Source organism: Girardinichthys multiradiatus, chromosome 20 (assembly GCF_021462225.1).
Source record: "Girardinichthys multiradiatus isolate DD_20200921_A chromosome 20, DD_fGirMul_XY1, whole genome shotgun sequence".
Lineage (NCBI taxonomy): Eukaryota > Metazoa > Chordata > Actinopteri > Cyprinodontiformes > Goodeidae > Girardinichthys > Girardinichthys multiradiatus.
In genome coordinates this window covers 36,679,770-36,698,768 of record NC_061812.1, presented here as the reverse complement: position 1 = coordinate 36,698,768, position 18,999 = coordinate 36,679,770, and the positions used below count along the sequence as shown (strand labels likewise).

General features: G+C 39.1%; 1 protein-coding gene across 2 annotated transcripts in view; it reads left to right on the top strand.

Annotated features, from left to right (window-relative positions):
- ptpra (protein tyrosine phosphatase receptor type A) overlaps nucleotides 1-14,115 on the top strand; it is a 47,592-nt gene extending 33,477 nt beyond the window's left edge. For both annotated transcript variants that reach the window (XM_047347900.1, XM_047347899.1), the window contains exons 19-22: nucleotides 2,853-2,978; nucleotides 3,161-3,312; nucleotides 6,972-7,107; nucleotides 10,118-14,115. In XM_047347900.1, coding sequence (XP_047203856.1) covers nucleotides 2,853-2,978; nucleotides 3,161-3,312; nucleotides 6,972-7,107; nucleotides 10,118-10,192 — 489 coding nt within the window. In that variant the 3' untranslated portion in view covers nucleotides 10,193-14,115. The remainder of the gene's footprint in view (nucleotides 1-2,852; nucleotides 2,979-3,160; nucleotides 3,313-6,971; nucleotides 7,108-10,117) is intronic.
- The last annotated feature ends 4,884 nt before the right edge of the window (nucleotides 14,116-18,999 follow it).

Here is an 18,999-nt window from a genome sequence, read left to right as displayed (position 1 = left end):
AGTCTTGTGCCCAATCTAAAGAAATGGACATGATGGCACAAATCTGGAGTGTCCCTGCTAAAATTGAAAATGCTTCTGTGGATAAAATTTGTTTTTCAGCAAACATGTTGTGAAAGAGTTACACTGATCAGGCATTTCATTGTGGCAGGTAATGTGTGTGTAATACCACTGATCTTCTCTTCATCACTGCAACTGTTAGAGTGGGAGATACAGGTACATCTAAAAAAAACTAGAATATTGCGTAACAAAAGTGCTATCTTTTTTGCCAGTCATATCAGAAATTGAAACGGTTATTTATAGAGATTCATTCCACATAGAGTAAAATATTTCAAGCTTTTTTTCCTTGTAATTTTGATGACTATGGCCTTTTCCCCCGCTGTCCATAGATCTTCTGTGGGGTTGAGGTCAGGGGTGTTTGCTGGTCAATCAAGCACAGTAACACCATGGTCATTGAACCAACTTTTGGTACCTTTGGCAGTATGGGTAGTAGCAAAGTCCTGCTGGAAAATACAATCAGTATCTCCATACAGCTGGTCAGCAGAGGGAAGCATGAAGTGCTCTAGAATTTCCTGGTAGATGGCTGCATTGACTGTGGACTTACGAAAACACAGCAGACCAACACAAGCAGATGATGTGGCACCCCAAACCATCACACTGGACTTCAAGCAACATGGATTCTGTTCCTCTCCGTGCTCCCTCCAGACTCTGGGATCTTAATTTTCAAATGAAATGTTTTCAAGTGAAACAGGACTTTGGACCATTCAGCTACAGTCCAGTTCCTTCTCTCCTTAGTCCAGGTAAAACGCTTCTGACATCGTCTCTGGTTCAGGAGTGGCTTGACACGAGGAATGCGACATTTGTAGTCTGTGGTGGCTCTTGATGCATCAACTACATCCTCGGTCCACTCCTTGTGAAGCTCCCCAAAATTCCTGAATGGATTTCACTTGACAATCCTCTCAAGGCTGCGGTTCTCCCTGTTGCTGGTGTACCTTTTCCCACCACACTTCTACCCCTGACTCAATTTTCTGTTAATTTGCTTTGATACAGAACTCTGTGAACAACAAGATTCTTCAGCAATGACCTTTTGTGGATTACCCTCCTTCTTAAGGGTGTCAGTGACTGTCTTCTGGACATCTGTCAAATTGGCAGTCTTCCCCATGAAAGTATAGCCTATGACCCAGAGCGAGAGGCCGTTAGGAGTTAATTAGCTGATTAGGGTGTGACACCATGAGTGTCCAATAATTAACCTTTTCACAGTACCCTAATTTTCTGAGACACTTAATTTTAGGTTTTCATTACCTGTAATCTAATCATCAAAATTACAAGACGCAAAGGCTTGTAATATTTCACTCTATCTGTAATATTCTATGTTATATATGAGTTTCACTTTCTGAGATGATGGCTTTTTGTCAGTCATCTCGCAATATTGAATTTTTTTTTTTTTAGATGTATCTGTATTAGGCAAAAGTGAACATTTTGTCCTCAAAGTTGTACTTTTTAAAAACAGCAAAAAATAGGCAGTTTTACAAAGGGCCAAATTGTAATGGCTTGATGACTGAGTCGAAGCATCTCCAAAGCTGCAGCTGTCATAGTGTTCTTGGTGTGCAGTGGTCAGCATCTGTCAAAAGTGATCCAAAGTAAGAACAGCGGTGAAGCAGCGAAACAGGGTCATGGGTGGCCATAGGTACTACATGTGAGGAACAAAGGCTGGTCTTTTTGGTCCAATCAAACAGATGCGCTAATGTTGCTCAGATTGGTGAAGACGTTTATGGTGGTTTTGACAGAAATGTGTCAGAATACACAGTACATCACAATGTGTTGCATATGGGGCTAGATGGCAGCGGAACACTTGGGCATGTGAGCATTAGATCCGGACCATGGTGCATTAGGAGATGGTGGCCGGGTCTGAATAATCGTATTTTTGTTTTTAGAATAGAAATATCTTTTATTGTCCCACAGTGGGGAAATTCAGGTGTGCAAGCAGTAACAAGCAAACGGAAGCATACAGGTACTTGCAAATGTAAAATAAACTTATAAAAATCAAAAAGTAAAATTTACATCATAAGAAAAATAAATACTGTACAGTTATTGAACATGGCATACTCAGATTAAATGTACTGGCGATTTGAAAATTTACAAATTTTAAATTTGTAAATTGTGCAGAAAAACAACACACTATTTACAAAAAAAATGCCAGGCACAGCTCAAACGTTATCCTCAGGTTTGATGATGACACCACCTCCTTGGGCCTCATTACAGACAATTACGAGAATGCCTACAGGAATGAGGTGAAATCACTAACCAGTTGGTGTCAGGAAAATAACCTCTCTCTGAACGTCGGCAAAACTAAGGAGATGATAATGGACTTTAAGAGACAGCGTGGAGGCCAGAAGGGTTCAGGAATGGGTTTAGGAGCACAGAAACACATTTGAGGTGTTCACATGGCCTCCAAATTGCTCAGATCTCAATTCAATCGAGTATCTGTGGAATGTGCTGGACGAATGGGTTCAGTCCATGGATATGCAACCATGCAGCTTACAGGACTTAGAGGATTTGCTGCCAACACGTTGGTGCCAAATACCACTGCATGCCTCCATGGGTCTGGTGTAGTCAATGCCTCAACAGCCCAGGGCTGTTTTGGCCACAAAAGGGGCCCAAACACTTTTAGACAGGTGGTGATAATTTTATGGCTAATTACTGAATTGTCTCATAGGTTACTATTTCAAAATTTTAATTCAGGCTGCATATATACAATTAAAATCACTACATGTAAAATTTGCTTAAAACTTTAACATTTCCGGAAAGTTGTAGTGAATCTCATGACCTGTTTGCATCTTTCTTGTGTCCCTTAGGAGAAGTGTGCTCAGTATTGGCCCAGTGATGGAGTGGTGTCGCATGGGGACATCACCATCGAGCTTAAAAGGGAGGAGGAGAATGAGAGCTACACTGTGCGTGACCTCCTAGTCACCAACAAAGCGGTAAGGAAGGACTCAATCAAATAAAAGCTCCTTTCCCACAGAAAAGAAGACTTCTTCCTCAGTAAGCGTTCAGTGATTATGTCCAAGTAGCATCTTAGCTCTAAGTAGGTGGTTCAGCAGCCTCTTTGTTGTCCAGCATGTGATGAATGTCATTTCAGTCAGTTTTTGTGGATCATGTCTAGGAGAACAAGGTTAGACTTGTGCGTCAGTTTCATTTCCACGGCTGGCCAGAGGTGGGCATCCCCACAGACGGTAAAGGCATGATCAACATCATTGCTGCAGTGCAGAAACAACAGCAACAGTCTGGCAACCATCCCATCACCGTACACTGCAGGTACGAATATGAATCACGCAGACATTTGTTATATTTTCAGATATGATCTATATCTGTTTCTTTTAATAACAGGATAATAATTATTGATTGCCTTAATAAATTAAATATTACAATCAGAAAATAATTGCACCATAATTTAACAATTATTAAAAAACATTTATTGAAACATTTATCAATTATCTACAAAGTGTGCAGCTTTGTTTTCTTTATATATCTTTATCTTTCTCTCCATCTCTTTATCTTTATCTGTTGTAGACTGACAGTCATAAAACCTATGACAAGTGTTGTTTAGATACTACCGGTCAAAACTTTTAGAACCACTTTCTCATTAAATAGTTTTCTTTATGTTTATGACTATTTACATTGTACATAGATTCTCACTGAAGGCATCAAAACTGTGAATGAACATATGGAACTACAGGTCCTTCTCAAATAATTAGCATATTGTGATAAAGTTCATTATTTTCCATAATGTCATGATGAAAATTTAACATTCATATATTTTAGATTCATTGCACACTAACTGAAATATTTCAGTTCTTTTATTGTCTTAATACGGATGATTGTGGCATACAGCTCATGAAAACCCAAAATTCCTATCTCACAAAATTAGCATATTTCATCCGACCAATAAAAGAAAAGCGTTTTTAATACAAAAAACGTCAACCTTCAAATAATCATGTACAGTTATGCACTCAATACTTGGTCGGGAATCCTTTTGCAGAAATGACTGCTTCAATGCGGCGTGGCATGGTCCGGTCACCTCTTCTCATTGTGCAGCGTTTTCTGCCACACTTTTTCCTTCCCACAGACTTCCCACTGAGGTGCCTTGATACAGCACTCTGAGAACAGCCTATTCGTTCAGAAATGTCTTTCTGTGTCTTACCCTCTTGCTTGAGGGTGTCAATAGTGGCCTTCTGGACAGCAGTCAGGTCGGGAGTCTTACCCATGATTGGGGTTTTGAGTGATGAACCAGGCTGGGAGTTTTAAAGGCCTCAGGAATCTTTTGCAGGTGTTTAGAGTTAACTCGTTGATTTAGATGATTAGGTTCATAGCTCGTTTAGAGACCCTTTTAATAATATGCTAATTTTGTGAGATAGGAATTTTGGGTTTTCATGAGCTGTATGCCAAAATCATCCGTATTAAGACAATGAAAGACCTGAAATATTTCAGTTAGTGTGCAATGAATCTAAAATATATGAATGTTAAATTTTCATCATGACATTATGGAAAATAATGAACTTTATCACAATATGCTAATTTGTTTAGAAGGACCTGTATGTAGCAAAAGGAAACACTGTAAAAGAACTTTAAATATGTTTTATATTATAGATTCCTTAAAGTAGCCGCCCTTAGCTGTAATGACTGAAATATTAACCTTTGGCCGTCTTTCAATGAACCTTCGGGAAGTTCTTTTAAGATTCTTTTAAAAACTATTTCAGGTGACCACCTCATGGAGAGAACGCCAAGAGAGCAAAGCAGTCATCAGAGCAAAGAGCGGCTATTTTGAAGAATCTAAAATATTAAAAGGTTTCGTTTTACACTTTATGTTTACTACATAATTCCATGTGTGTTCATTCACAGTTTTGTTGCCTTTGGTGAGAATCTACAATGTAAATAGTGACATGTATCTAAAACGTTTGACCAGCAGTGTATATTTACATACTAATTTATCAAGATCAGTGTTGTACAGCCAGGGGGAAAATATCCCCTCTGACAGCCAAGCTGGATCAACATTGTAGAGGCACGTCCATGTTGAGGCAGAAATGGCATAATGTCTTAAACGATGTTCTTTAGAAACTACACTGCTCAAAAAAATAAAGGGAACACTTAAACAACACAATATAACTCCAAGTAAATCAAACTTCTGTGAAATCAAACTGTCCACTTAGGAAGCAACACTGATTGACGAACAATTTCACATGATGTTGTACAAATGGATTAGACAACAGGGGAAAATCTTTGGTGATTAGCAAGAAACACTCAATAAAGGAGTGGTTCTGCAGGTGGGGACCACAGACCACTTCTCAGTACCTATGCTTTGTCGCTGATGTTTTGGTCACTTTTGAATGTTGGTGGTGCTTTCACACTCGTGGTAGCATGAGACGGACTCTACAACCCACACAAGTGGCTCAGGTAGTGCAGCTCATCCAGGATGGCACATCAATGCGAGCTGTGGCAAGAAAGTTTGCTGTGTCTGTCAGCGTAGTGTCCAGAGCCTGGAGGCCCTACAAGGAGACAGGCCAGTACACCAGGAGACGTGGAGGAGGCCGTAGGAGGGCAACAACCCAGCAGCAGGACCGCTACCTCTGCCTTTGTGCAAGGAGGAACAGGAGGAGCACTGCCAGAGCCCTGCAAAATGACCTCCAGCAGGCCACAAATGTGCATGTGTCTGCACAAACGGTTAGAAACCGACTCCATGAGGATATTATGAGGGCCCGACGTCCACGAATGGGGGTTGTGCTCACAGCCCAACACCGTGCAGGACGCTTGGCATTTGCCAGAGAACACCAGGATTGGCAAATTCGCCACTGGCGCCCTGTGCTCTTCACAGATGAAAGCAGGTTCACACTGAGCACATGTGACAGACGTGACAGAGTCTGGAGACACCGTGGAGAGCGATCTGCTGCCTGCAACATCCTTCAGCATGACCGGTTTGGCAGTGGGTCAGTAATGGCGTGGGGTGGCATTTCTTTGGAAGGCCGTATGGCCCTCCATGTGCTCGCCAGAGGTAGCCTGACTGCCATTAGGTACCGAGATGAGATCCTCAGAGCCCTTGTGAGACCATATGCTGGTACGGTTGGTCCTGGGTTCCTTCTAATGCAGGACAATGCTAGACCTCATGTGGCTGGAGTGTGTCAGCAGTTCCTGCAAGATGAAGACATTGAAGCTATGGACTGGCCCGCCCGTTCCCCAGACCTGAATCCGATTGAGCACATCTGGGACATCATGTCTCGCTCCATCCACCAACGTCACGTTGCACCACAGACTGTCCAGGAGTTGGCGGATTCTTTAGTCCAGGTCTGGGAGGAGATCCCTCAGGAGACCATCCACCGTCTCATCAGGAGCATGCCCAGGCGTTGTAGGGAGGTCATACACAATACTGAGCCTCATTTTGACTTGTTTTAAGGACATTACATAAAAGTTGGATCAAAGTTGTGTGCTTTTCCACTTAAATGTTGTGTGTGACTCCAAATCCAGGCCTCCATTGGTTAATCAATTTGATTTCCATTGATGATTTTTGTGTGATTTTGTTGTCAGCACATTCAACTTTGTACAGAAGAAAGTATTCAATGAGAATATTTCATTCATTCAGATCTAGGATGTGTTATTTGAGTGTTCCCTTTATTTTTTTGAGCAGTGTATATTTGAAATAAATATGAAATTGGGTGGAGGGGGTCGTTGAAGGGGTGGGTTGCCCCTTTAATGTTACAACAGGGGAAACATTGCATTTCTGAAATCTAGATTCTTGTTTCTTTCTAAATGTTTGAATAAAACAATGTAATAATAATTAAATAAAGACTCAAATGGTTAATTTTTTGAATGTTTACCACCAGTGATTCTTTGTGTCTCAACAAAGCCTGTGGTTTTAGAGGTCATCTTCAGTGTTTGCTACAAGTAGACTAGTTAAACTTTTTGACGCATGCGTTTGTTTGCAGTGCTGGTGCTGGCCGTACAGGGACTTTCTGTGCCCTCAGTACGGTTCTGGAGAGGGTGAAGGCGGAGGGCATCCTGGATGTCTTCCAGACAGTGAAGAGCCTCCGACTACAGAGACCGCACATGGTGCAGACACTGGTAGGAGCCTGTCAAATATACATTTTTGTTTTATGTGAATCAGTAACTTCTTTTTTACATCAAACAAGGATCTGTAGTTCTATTCATACATCAGGGGTTTGACAGAAATATGTGAAATTCTAGTTGCTGTAGATGCTGTAATACAACTTGACTGAAATTCAACAAGATAACTCCACTAAAGCTCTCTACCACATCTTTAGGTCAGGTTCTTTGCAGTCACACGTCACAGTGGGATCTTAATCTTCCCTTATACCTCTCCTCTTACTGTACATGAGGGACGTTTCTTTCAGTCTCACTAATAGAAAACATTTTCCTTAACCCCTGTCAGATTTTACATTACCTTGGAAGGTAGCTCACAACAGCACAGTCAATGGGCTCAGACTAATAAACGTAATAAACTAATTTAACTTGGTAAACTAACAATATAAACTTAGAAATAATCAGTTTGGTTCTTTAAGGCAAACATTTCCCTTAGCAAAATGGAAGCAGTCAGTGGTGATTTAATACAGCTGTTCAATCACATTAGTTTTTCTTCATCACGTCTTCTCACAAAACACAGCTGATGTATGAAGTTGAGGCCATTACAGACTTTATAGTATTTTTATTTTACTTTAGCATGAAATTATTTATTCTTCATAACACGTATTGTTACTAGTTTACTCACCACATGTTCATCTTAATTTATTTCAGTGATTCAGTTCAAGAAGTGAAACTTTTTATATTTAATAAAGATATTTTAGACACAGTGATAAATTAAATATATCTGTATGATTATGGTTTACAGCTAATGCAATCCCCAAATAATTTTTCTCCAAAAAGGTAAGCATTATGAAAGAACAATTATAACTGCATTAAAAAAAGGAGATTTTTATAAAATACAGAAATGTTATAATATGATCTCTACACAGTCATGGTGAAGACTTCTGACTTGACAATTGTCCAGCAAACATTGCTGCATCCAGGTGCACTGCTCAAAAAAATGAAAGAAGCACTTTTTAATCAGAGTTTAATGTCAAGTATGTTAGACTTCTGGAATATTGATCTGGTCAGTTCAGTAGTAGAGGAGGTTGTCAATCGGTGTCAGCTGTTTTGGTGTTAATGAAATTAACACCTGGTGGACTAGGGGGCAACAATAAACTGACCCCATAAACAAAAATGCTTTTGCAGGTGGAGGCCGCAGACATTTTTCCCTTCTCATTTTCTTTTGACTGCTTTTCCGTAGTTTTGCGTCTGACCAACTCCACCACGAGCAATGGCACATCCATATGTATTATTGCCCAAAGGTTTGCTGTGTCTCCCAGAATGTCTGACCAAACCACTGGAAACAGACATTAGGGTGGCCCGACGGCCTGATGTCCTCTAGTGAGCCCTGTGCTCTCTGCCCGCCACCGTAAAGCTCGACTGCCATTTGCCTGAGAACACTGGAATTGGCAGGTTCAGTACTGGCGCCCTGTTCTTTTCACACATGAGAGCAGGTTCCCTCTGAGCTCATGTGACAGACGTGAAAGGGTCTGGAGAACTTGCGGTGAACCCCATGTTGCCTGCAACGTTGGTCAGAATGATCAGTTTGGGGAGGCTCATCCATGGAGGGACGCACAGACCTGTATAGAATGAACAATGGCACCCTAAGTAGGTATTGGGATTATTAGACCCTTCGCTGATGCAGTGAGTCCTGGGTTCCTCCTGGTGCACGATAATGCCCGCCTCATGTGGCAAGAGTATGCGGATGGTTCCTTTAGGATAAAGGAATTAATGCCATTGACTGACCTACATGCTCCCCTGACCTAAATCCAATAGAACATCTCAGGGACTATCTGATGGTACCAGGTTGCACTTCAGACTGTCCAGGAGCTCAGTGCAGCACTGGTCAGGATCTGTCATCTCATAAGGAGCATGCTGTGACGTTGTCAGGCATGCATATGAGCCTGCCGCATCAGTTTTTCAGTTTAAATTTCTCTGTGACTTCAGGTTAAGCCCTCCGTGGGTTGATCATTTAAATTTTCCTCAAATGATATAACATTCCTAACGCATTAGCCATTCCAGAGCAGTATGGATATCCAGCCTGATTTTTTTTTATTTTTTTTTTTAACTGTGATGTGTTTTTAGAGGGTTCCTTTTCATTTTTAAGAGCAGTTACTGGAAAACTAAGTGGAAAGAAAAAGTGTGGTAACATAACTGCTTTGGGAAGTAAATCCCATTCAAGAGTTTTGGCGAAGATTTACAAGGTATGGACTGCAGCAGGAATCGGAGCTTCACACACAGATGTATTCAGGACAAGCGGCTCCTGAACCAGAGACATCAAAAGCAACTTACCTCCGCTAAGAAGAAAAGAAACGACTGGACTGTTGCACAGTTGCTCAAAGTGATCTCCCCAGATGAAAACAAATCCTGCCTTTCATTTGGCGATCGAGGTTCCCGAGTCCAGAGGAGGCTTGCTTGAAGCCCAGTGTGAAGTTTCTACAGTCTTTGGGGACTGTAGAAACCAAGTACAAAGTAAACACGGCCACAACGTTTTAGAGCACTCCAAGCTTCCTTCTGCTGATGAGCTTTACAGAGATGTTGATTTGATTTTCCACTAGGATCTAACACCTGCCCTCACAGCACAAAAGCACCCATACTTATTTTAATGACCTTGGTATGACCTAAAGCCCACAGAGAATCTGTGGGGTATTGTCAAAATGAAGATGATTTTGGGGACTTTTCTACCTGCAAGATATATTTGCCAACACTAACAGAAAAAAATACTTGAAAGCTATTAGTCTGTGTAATGAATATTCATTTAAGTTATTTTTTTTTTTCATTTAAGTCGTTGAAATAAAATGTATTTTTGATCATATTGTAATTGAATGAGATGTGCTTACTACTTTTTCTGGTCCAAATGGCCTCAAGGGGCACCACAGTCTATAGAGTCCAGTCCAGTATAGGCTCAATTGTAAACTCGTTTACACACAATCTGAGTGAATCCTGTTTGTACTTCTATCTGACATCATTTCTCCCATCCTCTCCTCAGGAGCAGTATGAGTTCTGCTACAAAGTGGTCCAGGAATATATTGATGCATTTTCTGACTACGCCAACTTCAAGTAGGGCCATGCCATGGATGGATGGATATCCACATTTATTACAAGTACACCAAGCTTGTACCAGAACACATAATGTCTCGCAGCAACTGCATATTCCCAATCTCGTGGATGATAAAGAAAGACTGATTATGCGATCAGTGGATTGGAATAACTACTCGCTGGAAAAGGGAACAGATGTCTACGCCAGGAGGAAAGGGCAGTACAGATGGACACGAAGTTACTGAGATGCCTTCTTGAATATTTTGTAAGGATGTTAATAACAAACCATCACCCTTTTTCTTGCTTTACATCTTCACACCCAACATGTATATAATTACTTACTGTGTTGCAATTTATCACTTTCTTTTCAGACACAGTTTTGAGTTTGGCTGCATTTTCATGTGGCACCTGTAATGTATTTTATTGGTATATACAGATATATAAAAAATATAAATATATATGAATACAAACCAAATGTTTTGGTGGCTAATGTGCAACATCAAGCGTCAAGATAATGATGTTTGGATCTTATTATTTTATTTTATTTTTTATTTAGGGACAGAGACGTAAAATATTTTTGACTTCGCCTGAGCCTCATTGTAGCGACACGTTTCAGGTAGCAGAACATTCAACATCTCCCAATAAACCCTGAACTGTTTTCCACTCCCAGATGTTCCTAAAAGCCATTTATTTTTCTGCCCCTGACTGCAGCATCTAACTTGGCAGAAACATTATTTGAGACATCCACGACTTCTCTTTGTTTCAGTGGTTTGAAGCTGAGTCACAATGGCAGATCTGAATCTCCGTGACGTAGCTCATAATCTCATGTTTTCACTCCCACAAACGCACCCACTAACTGTCGGGAGAATTTGGGTGTGTGTTTAAGCTGAAGTATAAGGTGACAGAGACAGATCCACTGTGTTTTTCCATTACTGTCTGCAGTCTGCTATGTGCCAAAGTCCTTCACTCTGGTTTGCTCATGTAGCTGTGAAGCCCGATGAACCACCGACCTTCTTGGACTTTTAGAACAAATTATCTGGTAGTAGAGATGCATTGATCAGAGTCAACTGACCGATCTCTGCTTTTTGTAAAGCTTTCACCTGCCGATACCAATTTTACCTGATTCAGATATTTCTTTAAGAACTGTGATATACAAAAAGCATCGAAATATTTTTCTAGCCTTCCTGAAATGAGCAGTCTATTATTATATCGAATAGAAGCAGGGGTGACGTCACACTGTGTGCTTGGGAGACCAGTTACTGTAAAGTTGAGGTTTACCATTTTAAAACAAAGACAAAATCATTATGGAGTTCACATTTAAGCTATGTTTAGCATCTCATATTAGCAATTAGGGTCTTGCTCTAAAACAGCACTATAGGATTATATAATGTAGGATTACATGATTGCTGATTATAGGATTGCCTATAATGTAGATCCCCTACATTAAGTCTGAGATTTCCAGAATCCTGCCAACATTACCAAATCCAGCATATTCCATGACCGATGTTGAAAGGTCAAAAGAATGAAACGTATAAGGTTCATTGTATTCTACTTAAGTCTTTCTCACTCTCTCGCAGCCTGAATAAACTGCATACGTGTTTCAAAACTTGATAAGAAGGTACAGTTTTCAATCAAATGACTTCTTACAACGTTTATGTGTCTTCTGACTTAACTGGAGCCGAAAAATAGCTCATTCTGATTCTTCTTCCCTCATTTACAATGTCTACGCCGAAAAGTATTGCTGTTACTGGTGTCTGGTAGCTTTTAGGTATACTGCGTTCATCAATCATGAAAAAGTCAGATTTTTGAGTTTCCTGAGGGCTGATCAAGCTGAAAACTGGCTTGTTCATGTCTCCAGGTTAATTCTGGGTGGAAATCTAATCAGCAAGTTAAGAACTGGTGGAGTGCAGTATTAGCTGTGAATTAGCCGAACCATAAACACAACCAGAACTTTATTGTGCTATTGGACTCAACATATTCTAAATGTTCAGCATATTTCTTTCTTTTATGTTTACAAACATTCAACTTATTCTTATCAATTCTTTAAAGGACAGTGCCTATTTATTTTCTACCAGAAGAGATGTTCCCTGCCATGTTTGCTAATATTTTAAGATTTTTTCTACATTACATTTGAGCTGCAGTGTTGTTACAACCACCAAGGTCAATATTGAGGCTGTGCCCTTTGTGATTGTAAGGCAAGACAAATAACGTGGTTTCAGCCAGCAAGGTTGGTCGTAATTTCACCTGAGTTGCTCAAAAAATGACCGACATCAACGTTGTTTGAATTACCTGATTGAACAAATCAGACTTTCTCTTCTTTTTTATTTTAAATCTGTTTCATACATTAACCAAACACAGCCATTCTTGTGCACCATCTACATAACATTACCCTCTCACATATTTTGATAACCTTTATAAAAGGAATGAGCACAATCAAATGATCTTTCTGCAATTAGAAAGTGCATACTGAATTTTGAGAGAGAGTGATTACATCATGTTGATTGTTTGAGCACTCATGCAATATTTGCACTAAAAGTAAAGCCCTTAAATCAACGCATCAAACGACAGGTAAAGCCAGAGAGAAAATGCGATCTCGCATTTAGAAGACGGAAGCCATCTTTACATTTTTCAGAAGCTCCTTCAGGTCTCAGAGGTCCCTTCTAAGAGCCATATATGGATTCAAAAGTAGCAGATAGTCGGATAATTCACAGAAACTGTGCAAGATTATCTTTTCTTTGTTTTAGTGGCATAAAAAGTGCCAGCACTCATTGTTAAGTGCCGTGCTGTTCCTTCATTTGTGCTGTCATTAACAGGCGCTGTTCTTTGATAGAATAGGAGGTGTTTAGTGTTCCTCTCTAGGCTTAAATTACATGGGTTTGTTGCATTGTTGGGAATTTCATGACATTGTAGTTTTGAAGCCAGACTTCTTGTCCTTCTTCCAACCCAAAGCATGATCTGTTATTAAAACTGAAATAAAAAGTGCCTCCGGTGAAAGGTTTTTAAAGCGAGCTGAATCGCCAGGCTTCACCCTCACAAGGTAGCGGAAGCAATGTTGTTCGTTGTGTTGTTTCCTAACTTGCATGCAAGTCCCTGTTCATCCCAATCTTTTGTGAGGCATATCGTTGGGGAGCCAAAATCCAAGACTGTCGATCATTCTTTCCTTCACATTCCCTTTAGTTGCTTCGCTTGTATGAGTAGAAACATTTAGGTGCTTTTGTGAGTAATTTAATTTTTTATGTTCTGGCTTCATTTCCATATCGATTGAATATGGGTCCATGACAGCTAATCAGTTGTGGGTTTCTATTAGTAAATATGTATAGTTTTGGGTTTTTTTCCGCTATAAGAAATATAGTTGCATCTTTTGTCACAATGAAAAAGTTGTTCTAATTTTTTCCTTTAAGATATGTCCCATGTGAGCATTTTGGATGCGTCGATGGAATCAAAGAGAAACGGCGGAGAGCTGGAGTTAAAAAAATCCATCTTGTCGCCTTCATGTGTCCCTTATCTAATTATCTAACTCTGTTCCCTTCCGATCCACTTATTCCTTTATAACGTTCTCTTTGAGAGTTTAAGTGGTCCATTCTAACCCTTCTTTTGTAAATAAGGTAAGGTTATTTATGTCATTTTTATTTTTGTTCTCCCCCCTTTAATTTTTTTCTTTATGTGTTAACTGAACTGTATCGGGACCATTTTGAAATTTTTGTTGTTTTGGCCATTTTTGATTTGGAATGAATGTCTTAAGTAAAATTTTTTTTATTTGCCTACGTTGTTTCTAGTGTTTTGTTATTCATATATGTATATATAATTATATATATGATCAAATTATATATAATTATATAATGCCAAATGGCCTTTATAAGCAAGATACTGTTCAAACCTAATAAAGTGCTTGGAATTTTAAATTTTTTTCAGAATTGTCCAGAATAAATTCATGCTTCTTTAAATGAATGCTTCCAACGTGTGAAACATAATCAATGAATTATACATAGGTTTTTTTTCCTGAGATGTGATTTTATACCCACAGTGAAACATGGTGGTGGCTGTATTATTCTCTGGGGATTTTTGGACCTTTTTTTTTTGTTTTTTGGTTACTTTAGATCAAATAATGAACAATTTCAAATACAGTTTTGACAAACTTTCAGGGGTCTGCTGGAAAGCTGAAGATGATGCTGGATCCAATGTGTCAGCATCATAGTGGGTGCAAACACAAGTCAACAAAAAGCAATGATTTCACCAAAGTAAAATAAAATAAATAAAAAGTGTTGGAAGAAATCGGACTAAATCTGTGGGGTGACCCATACAATCCTTACAATCGGAAACAGATTTTTGATACCTTTTTTGCCAGGAAACTAGACAAATACTGCCAAGTCAAGTTGCAGCATGCAAAGACCTCTATCCACAAAGATGAAATAGAATAGAAAAACCAGATGGTGACAGAATTTTATTTATTTTTTTGACAGGGCTCCAACAAATGCATTCCTGCATTTAAATACAATAAAAGTGAAAGGGAACTGTTACAAATGTGTAAAAGTACAGTGTTCAAGGTGGACATTGCAAACAGAATGAATGACTTTCTAAATGTATGGACTTTAAACGTGCCTGATGGAGCAGTTGGAATGAAAGATGGAGGGGGTGAAAAGGTGCTTCTGTGATCAGGGTTGGCCTTAATGATCACAGAGCGGTTGTACAGTTCAGGAGGTGAAGCGATTATCTTTTTGGCCTGGTTTGTGATCCAGGACAGTTTGGTTTTGTGTTTCACAGTGAGAAAGACGTACCTGGATAAAACACAGGTGGCGAAATTGTGCTTTTTAAAACATTGAGCTTGTCTGCTCTTTAAAAGCTGGGAATCAATTTCTGTCCCAATGTTTCTAAAAACAAAACTCCCCCTGGTGGCTCTGAATGCTGAGTGTCTGAAAGAAAGAAGACCTGCCATGTTTAGCTCTGCCCCTGCAGCACCACTCTTTGGTTTTCATGACATTCATTTCCAAGAAATTGCTACAAAAACCTTTGACCAAGTTGTCAACTGCCTGTTGGTACCGGGGCGGAGCATCAGAACCGGTCATGTGAGTTACTAGGACCATGTCGTCTGCATATTTTAAGAGTGACATCTCTTCAGTGTTGCAGGAAATGCTGCTGGTATACACTGACAACAGAACAGGAGTTAAAACACAACCTTGTGGGTGTCTGTTTAAAACCATAAAAAAAGACTTGTTGTGGTCTGGTCTGTAAAATAAATAAATAAATAAATAACTTGAAGTCCATCAAATTAGTAATGGGTCAACCTGTAGGTCTAAAAGGCACTGCAGTGAAATCTTGATATTTATAGTGCTAAAAGCAGAAAAGAAAAGCGTAATGTAATTAAATCCAATTGAGCTTCACCACAGTTTTAAATCAGTGTGTACACACTTATGCAAGCAGGTGATTATTTTATTTTCAGTTGAATTGGGAAGGGGAAAAGTTATAAAATGTATTATAAAATTATTTTCACATTCGACATCACAAAACGCTGCCATTTTCTTCTATGTACAGTAAATATGGTTTATTAGATTCCTTTGGTTGACCTTTGTAGCGATTCCGTCTCTTTACTGGGTAAGTAAAAGTCTTCACGTTAAATACATTTATGTTTGCACTAAAAGAAAGTCTGTTAAAATGGTTTTACATTAATGCTTGCTAAGCAGTGTCTTTATACTGGCACTTAACTGTCAGTGTTTTAAAAATTTGACCTGAAAAAGAGTAATGATGTATTTATGTTAATATACCTGTATGGAAATATAATCTTTGTCTATGTATTTAACTGCAAAACATACAACATACTGAGAAATTTTGAGGTGCTCTTGTTAAATCTTGTTTTAAATTTTTATTTCTAAAAATAAAGGATTTTTTGTTGTCGGCAAACTTTTATTGGCCAACGTCAGGATATGCTAGTATAATTTTATCTCCATTATTATCTGAGTCCCCTGACTAGTATGTGGATCAGTAATATAGGTTTCAGCCACTAGAGGTCAGCATTGTATAGATTTCAAATGATCAGGTCAAGTTTTGATCAGCGCAGGAAACTCACAATCAGCTTTGTTCGCCAAGTTTGCATGCACAACAAAGCAATTAAACTTCGGCTACAGTTTGCTCTCAGTGACATCTTAAATATAAATATAGAAAAATTATTGGTAAGCAATTTTTTTCTTGTTACGATGTCTATACACATTGTTTTTACAAAAGAGAAATACATGGTTAAATTTGTGCAAATATGCATGGTCCTGGTCTGTTTTGTGGATGACTCAAACCACCCAGTAATGAATGTGAACAGGACACATTGAATATATGCAATGTAGAAGATGACCAGCAGATCCTGTGGAAGGTTGACTTCTTCAGTTGCTGCAGAGGGTACAGTCTCTGGTAGGCCTTCTTCCAAACAGTGTCTATTTGTAAGGACCATCTTAAATCCTGAGAAAGAAACTACCTACCTGTCTGTGAAAGAGCTGGGTGAGCTTCTGGTGGAGGATGTCTGGGTTGATGGTGCTGAAGGCTGAGCTGAAGTCCACAAACATGATCCTGACATAAATCTCTTGGTGATCGAGGTGGTGCAGGATAATGCGTAGTTCAAAGTTGACTGCATCATCTGCCAACCTGTTTCCCTGGTAGGCAAACTGCAGGGTGTCCAGCAGGGACCCCAAATATCAGTCGCTCAAAGGATTTCATGACCACAGATGTCAGAGCAACAGGCCTATAGTCATTTAATCCTATGATGATGTGTTTCTTGGGGGCGAGAAAAACATATTTTATGATTATTTGCAAGGTACATCATGGTTTGACCTGTTTCATTAAATTTAAAGTGGAAAATATGTAGTTTGGCAAGAAATATATTAAATCTAAGTAACAAGGTGGGTAAAAAGCTTCCTTTGGCACGGTGGCAGTGAGAGATCAAGAAGGGGGGCTATAGCTAGATCTGTTATTAGATATTTAATTTAAATGGCAACGATATTAAGCAAGCTTTGTCCATACCTATGTTTTATTATTTATTAGAAGACCAACGACCAGGTATTCTACTTGACTATTTATCTTCACTCAACATACGGCATTTTAACTACCAGGTTATACAGGCGTCACGTCAGTAACATCAAGCCTGGGGTGATTCTGCTTAATTATAAAAAGTTAATATAAATCCTCCTCTGTTCTTTGACCTGGGCAGGATTCCACCTTGTTTGTTCCCCTAGCTATCAGATAACCCTGACTTTTTCATCACTGAATGGTCATCGGGGTCAGAGGGATCATGTGTGATGAGACTTTGAGGGGGAATAAAAGAGAGTAAACACTTCAAATTGGTTGCTGCCTGGCTTTAAGTCTTCGAAGGATGTACTTTGAAGACATTCTATGTCCTCTTGGATAAGTATTAAGCTATGTTAAATTCTATTAATGTTCAGTCTAACAGTCTGCCAAAGATTAATCTGAAGGATTAATCCTACCTTGCCAGGGAGCAATCTCTGCAATTAGCACAAGGGGATTTTTTTTTTTTTTGTATATTTCTCAGGATTAGAATTAGCTTAGAATCGATGCTAAGATGAACACTTCAACCACACATTATATGAAAAATCTATGAGAGCAAATAATCTGTGGATTTAAGAATGACATTTCTTTTTCTCACTAATGATTAATTAGGTGAAAGGGACAGCTAACAACGATGAGCACTAGTTTGAGATGAACAACGCAAATTCTAATATACTGTTTCTAAATAAAGAGAAAACTTTATGATGTGGAAATGACCATTCAACTGTGATTTAAACTAAATAAAATCTGAAAATAAGCTAATTTTACTTTGTTTCTCCGATTCCTAAAAAAGTCATTTTATGGCCTACTTCCAAATTCTAGTACTAATTTAATCTGTGAGATAAATCAAAAATGGAGATGAAATCAAAATGATACCACCTTGATCGGTTTGCTTTTTCAGCACCAGACCCACCACAATAAAACTGAAAAGAGTTCTTTACTTGAGCATGAGAACTTTAACTGTCATGGAGCACAGCGTCTTTCCTCGAATGACTCCCACCTTTGGCTCTCGTGGTTTGATAGCCGCTGTTTTGCTCCAGGAATGGCTCGGGCTGCCAAAGCTAACTTGGAGACTGACAAGTAGTACAAGCCTCTTCTAGCATACGCTTTTGGATGTCTGCAGGTTACCCACTTTGGACCACTTACCGAATCTGGATGTAGTTGAACAGAAAAGTGCATTATAATAAATATTAAGTGGTGCTGACCACTTAAACATGTGCTTCCAGGGAAGTAGTCGTCACAAGGGATTGATCAGACAGTCAGATGCAGACAAGAGGTAACGTTAAAGTTATGTTACATTAGCCATCCAGTTAAATATTAATTTTGCCATTTTTTCTAAAACACCTACTTTAGATATCATAGAAATTTCTCTTGGTTCCAAAAATGTGGACGAGCTTTTTCTTTAGACATAATAACTCTTTCATGTTTGACAATTTTCAAATTCACCTTTTGTTAAATCATACCGTTCCACTGAAAATTGTACATAGTACATTCTTGTACAACACTAAATGCCTAATTGCAAAAAAGAAGTAAAAGAGACAATTTTTTGAAAAAACATAAGGCATCCATATTTTGAAAAATACCATTCATGTGTATAAAGCTGGTGAGAGTCACATCCTTGGATGAGTAATTCAGGATGTTTAGGACTGTTTGCAGGAGATAATTGGAATTGGTCAGGTCTTGTGGACCTACTGTCCTCAGGTACCCTTCATTTCATGTCGGGGCATACCAAGCCAAAGGGTCAGTAATTTGCCTGGCAAGTGTTTTGGAAATGGGGTATATATACTGTGG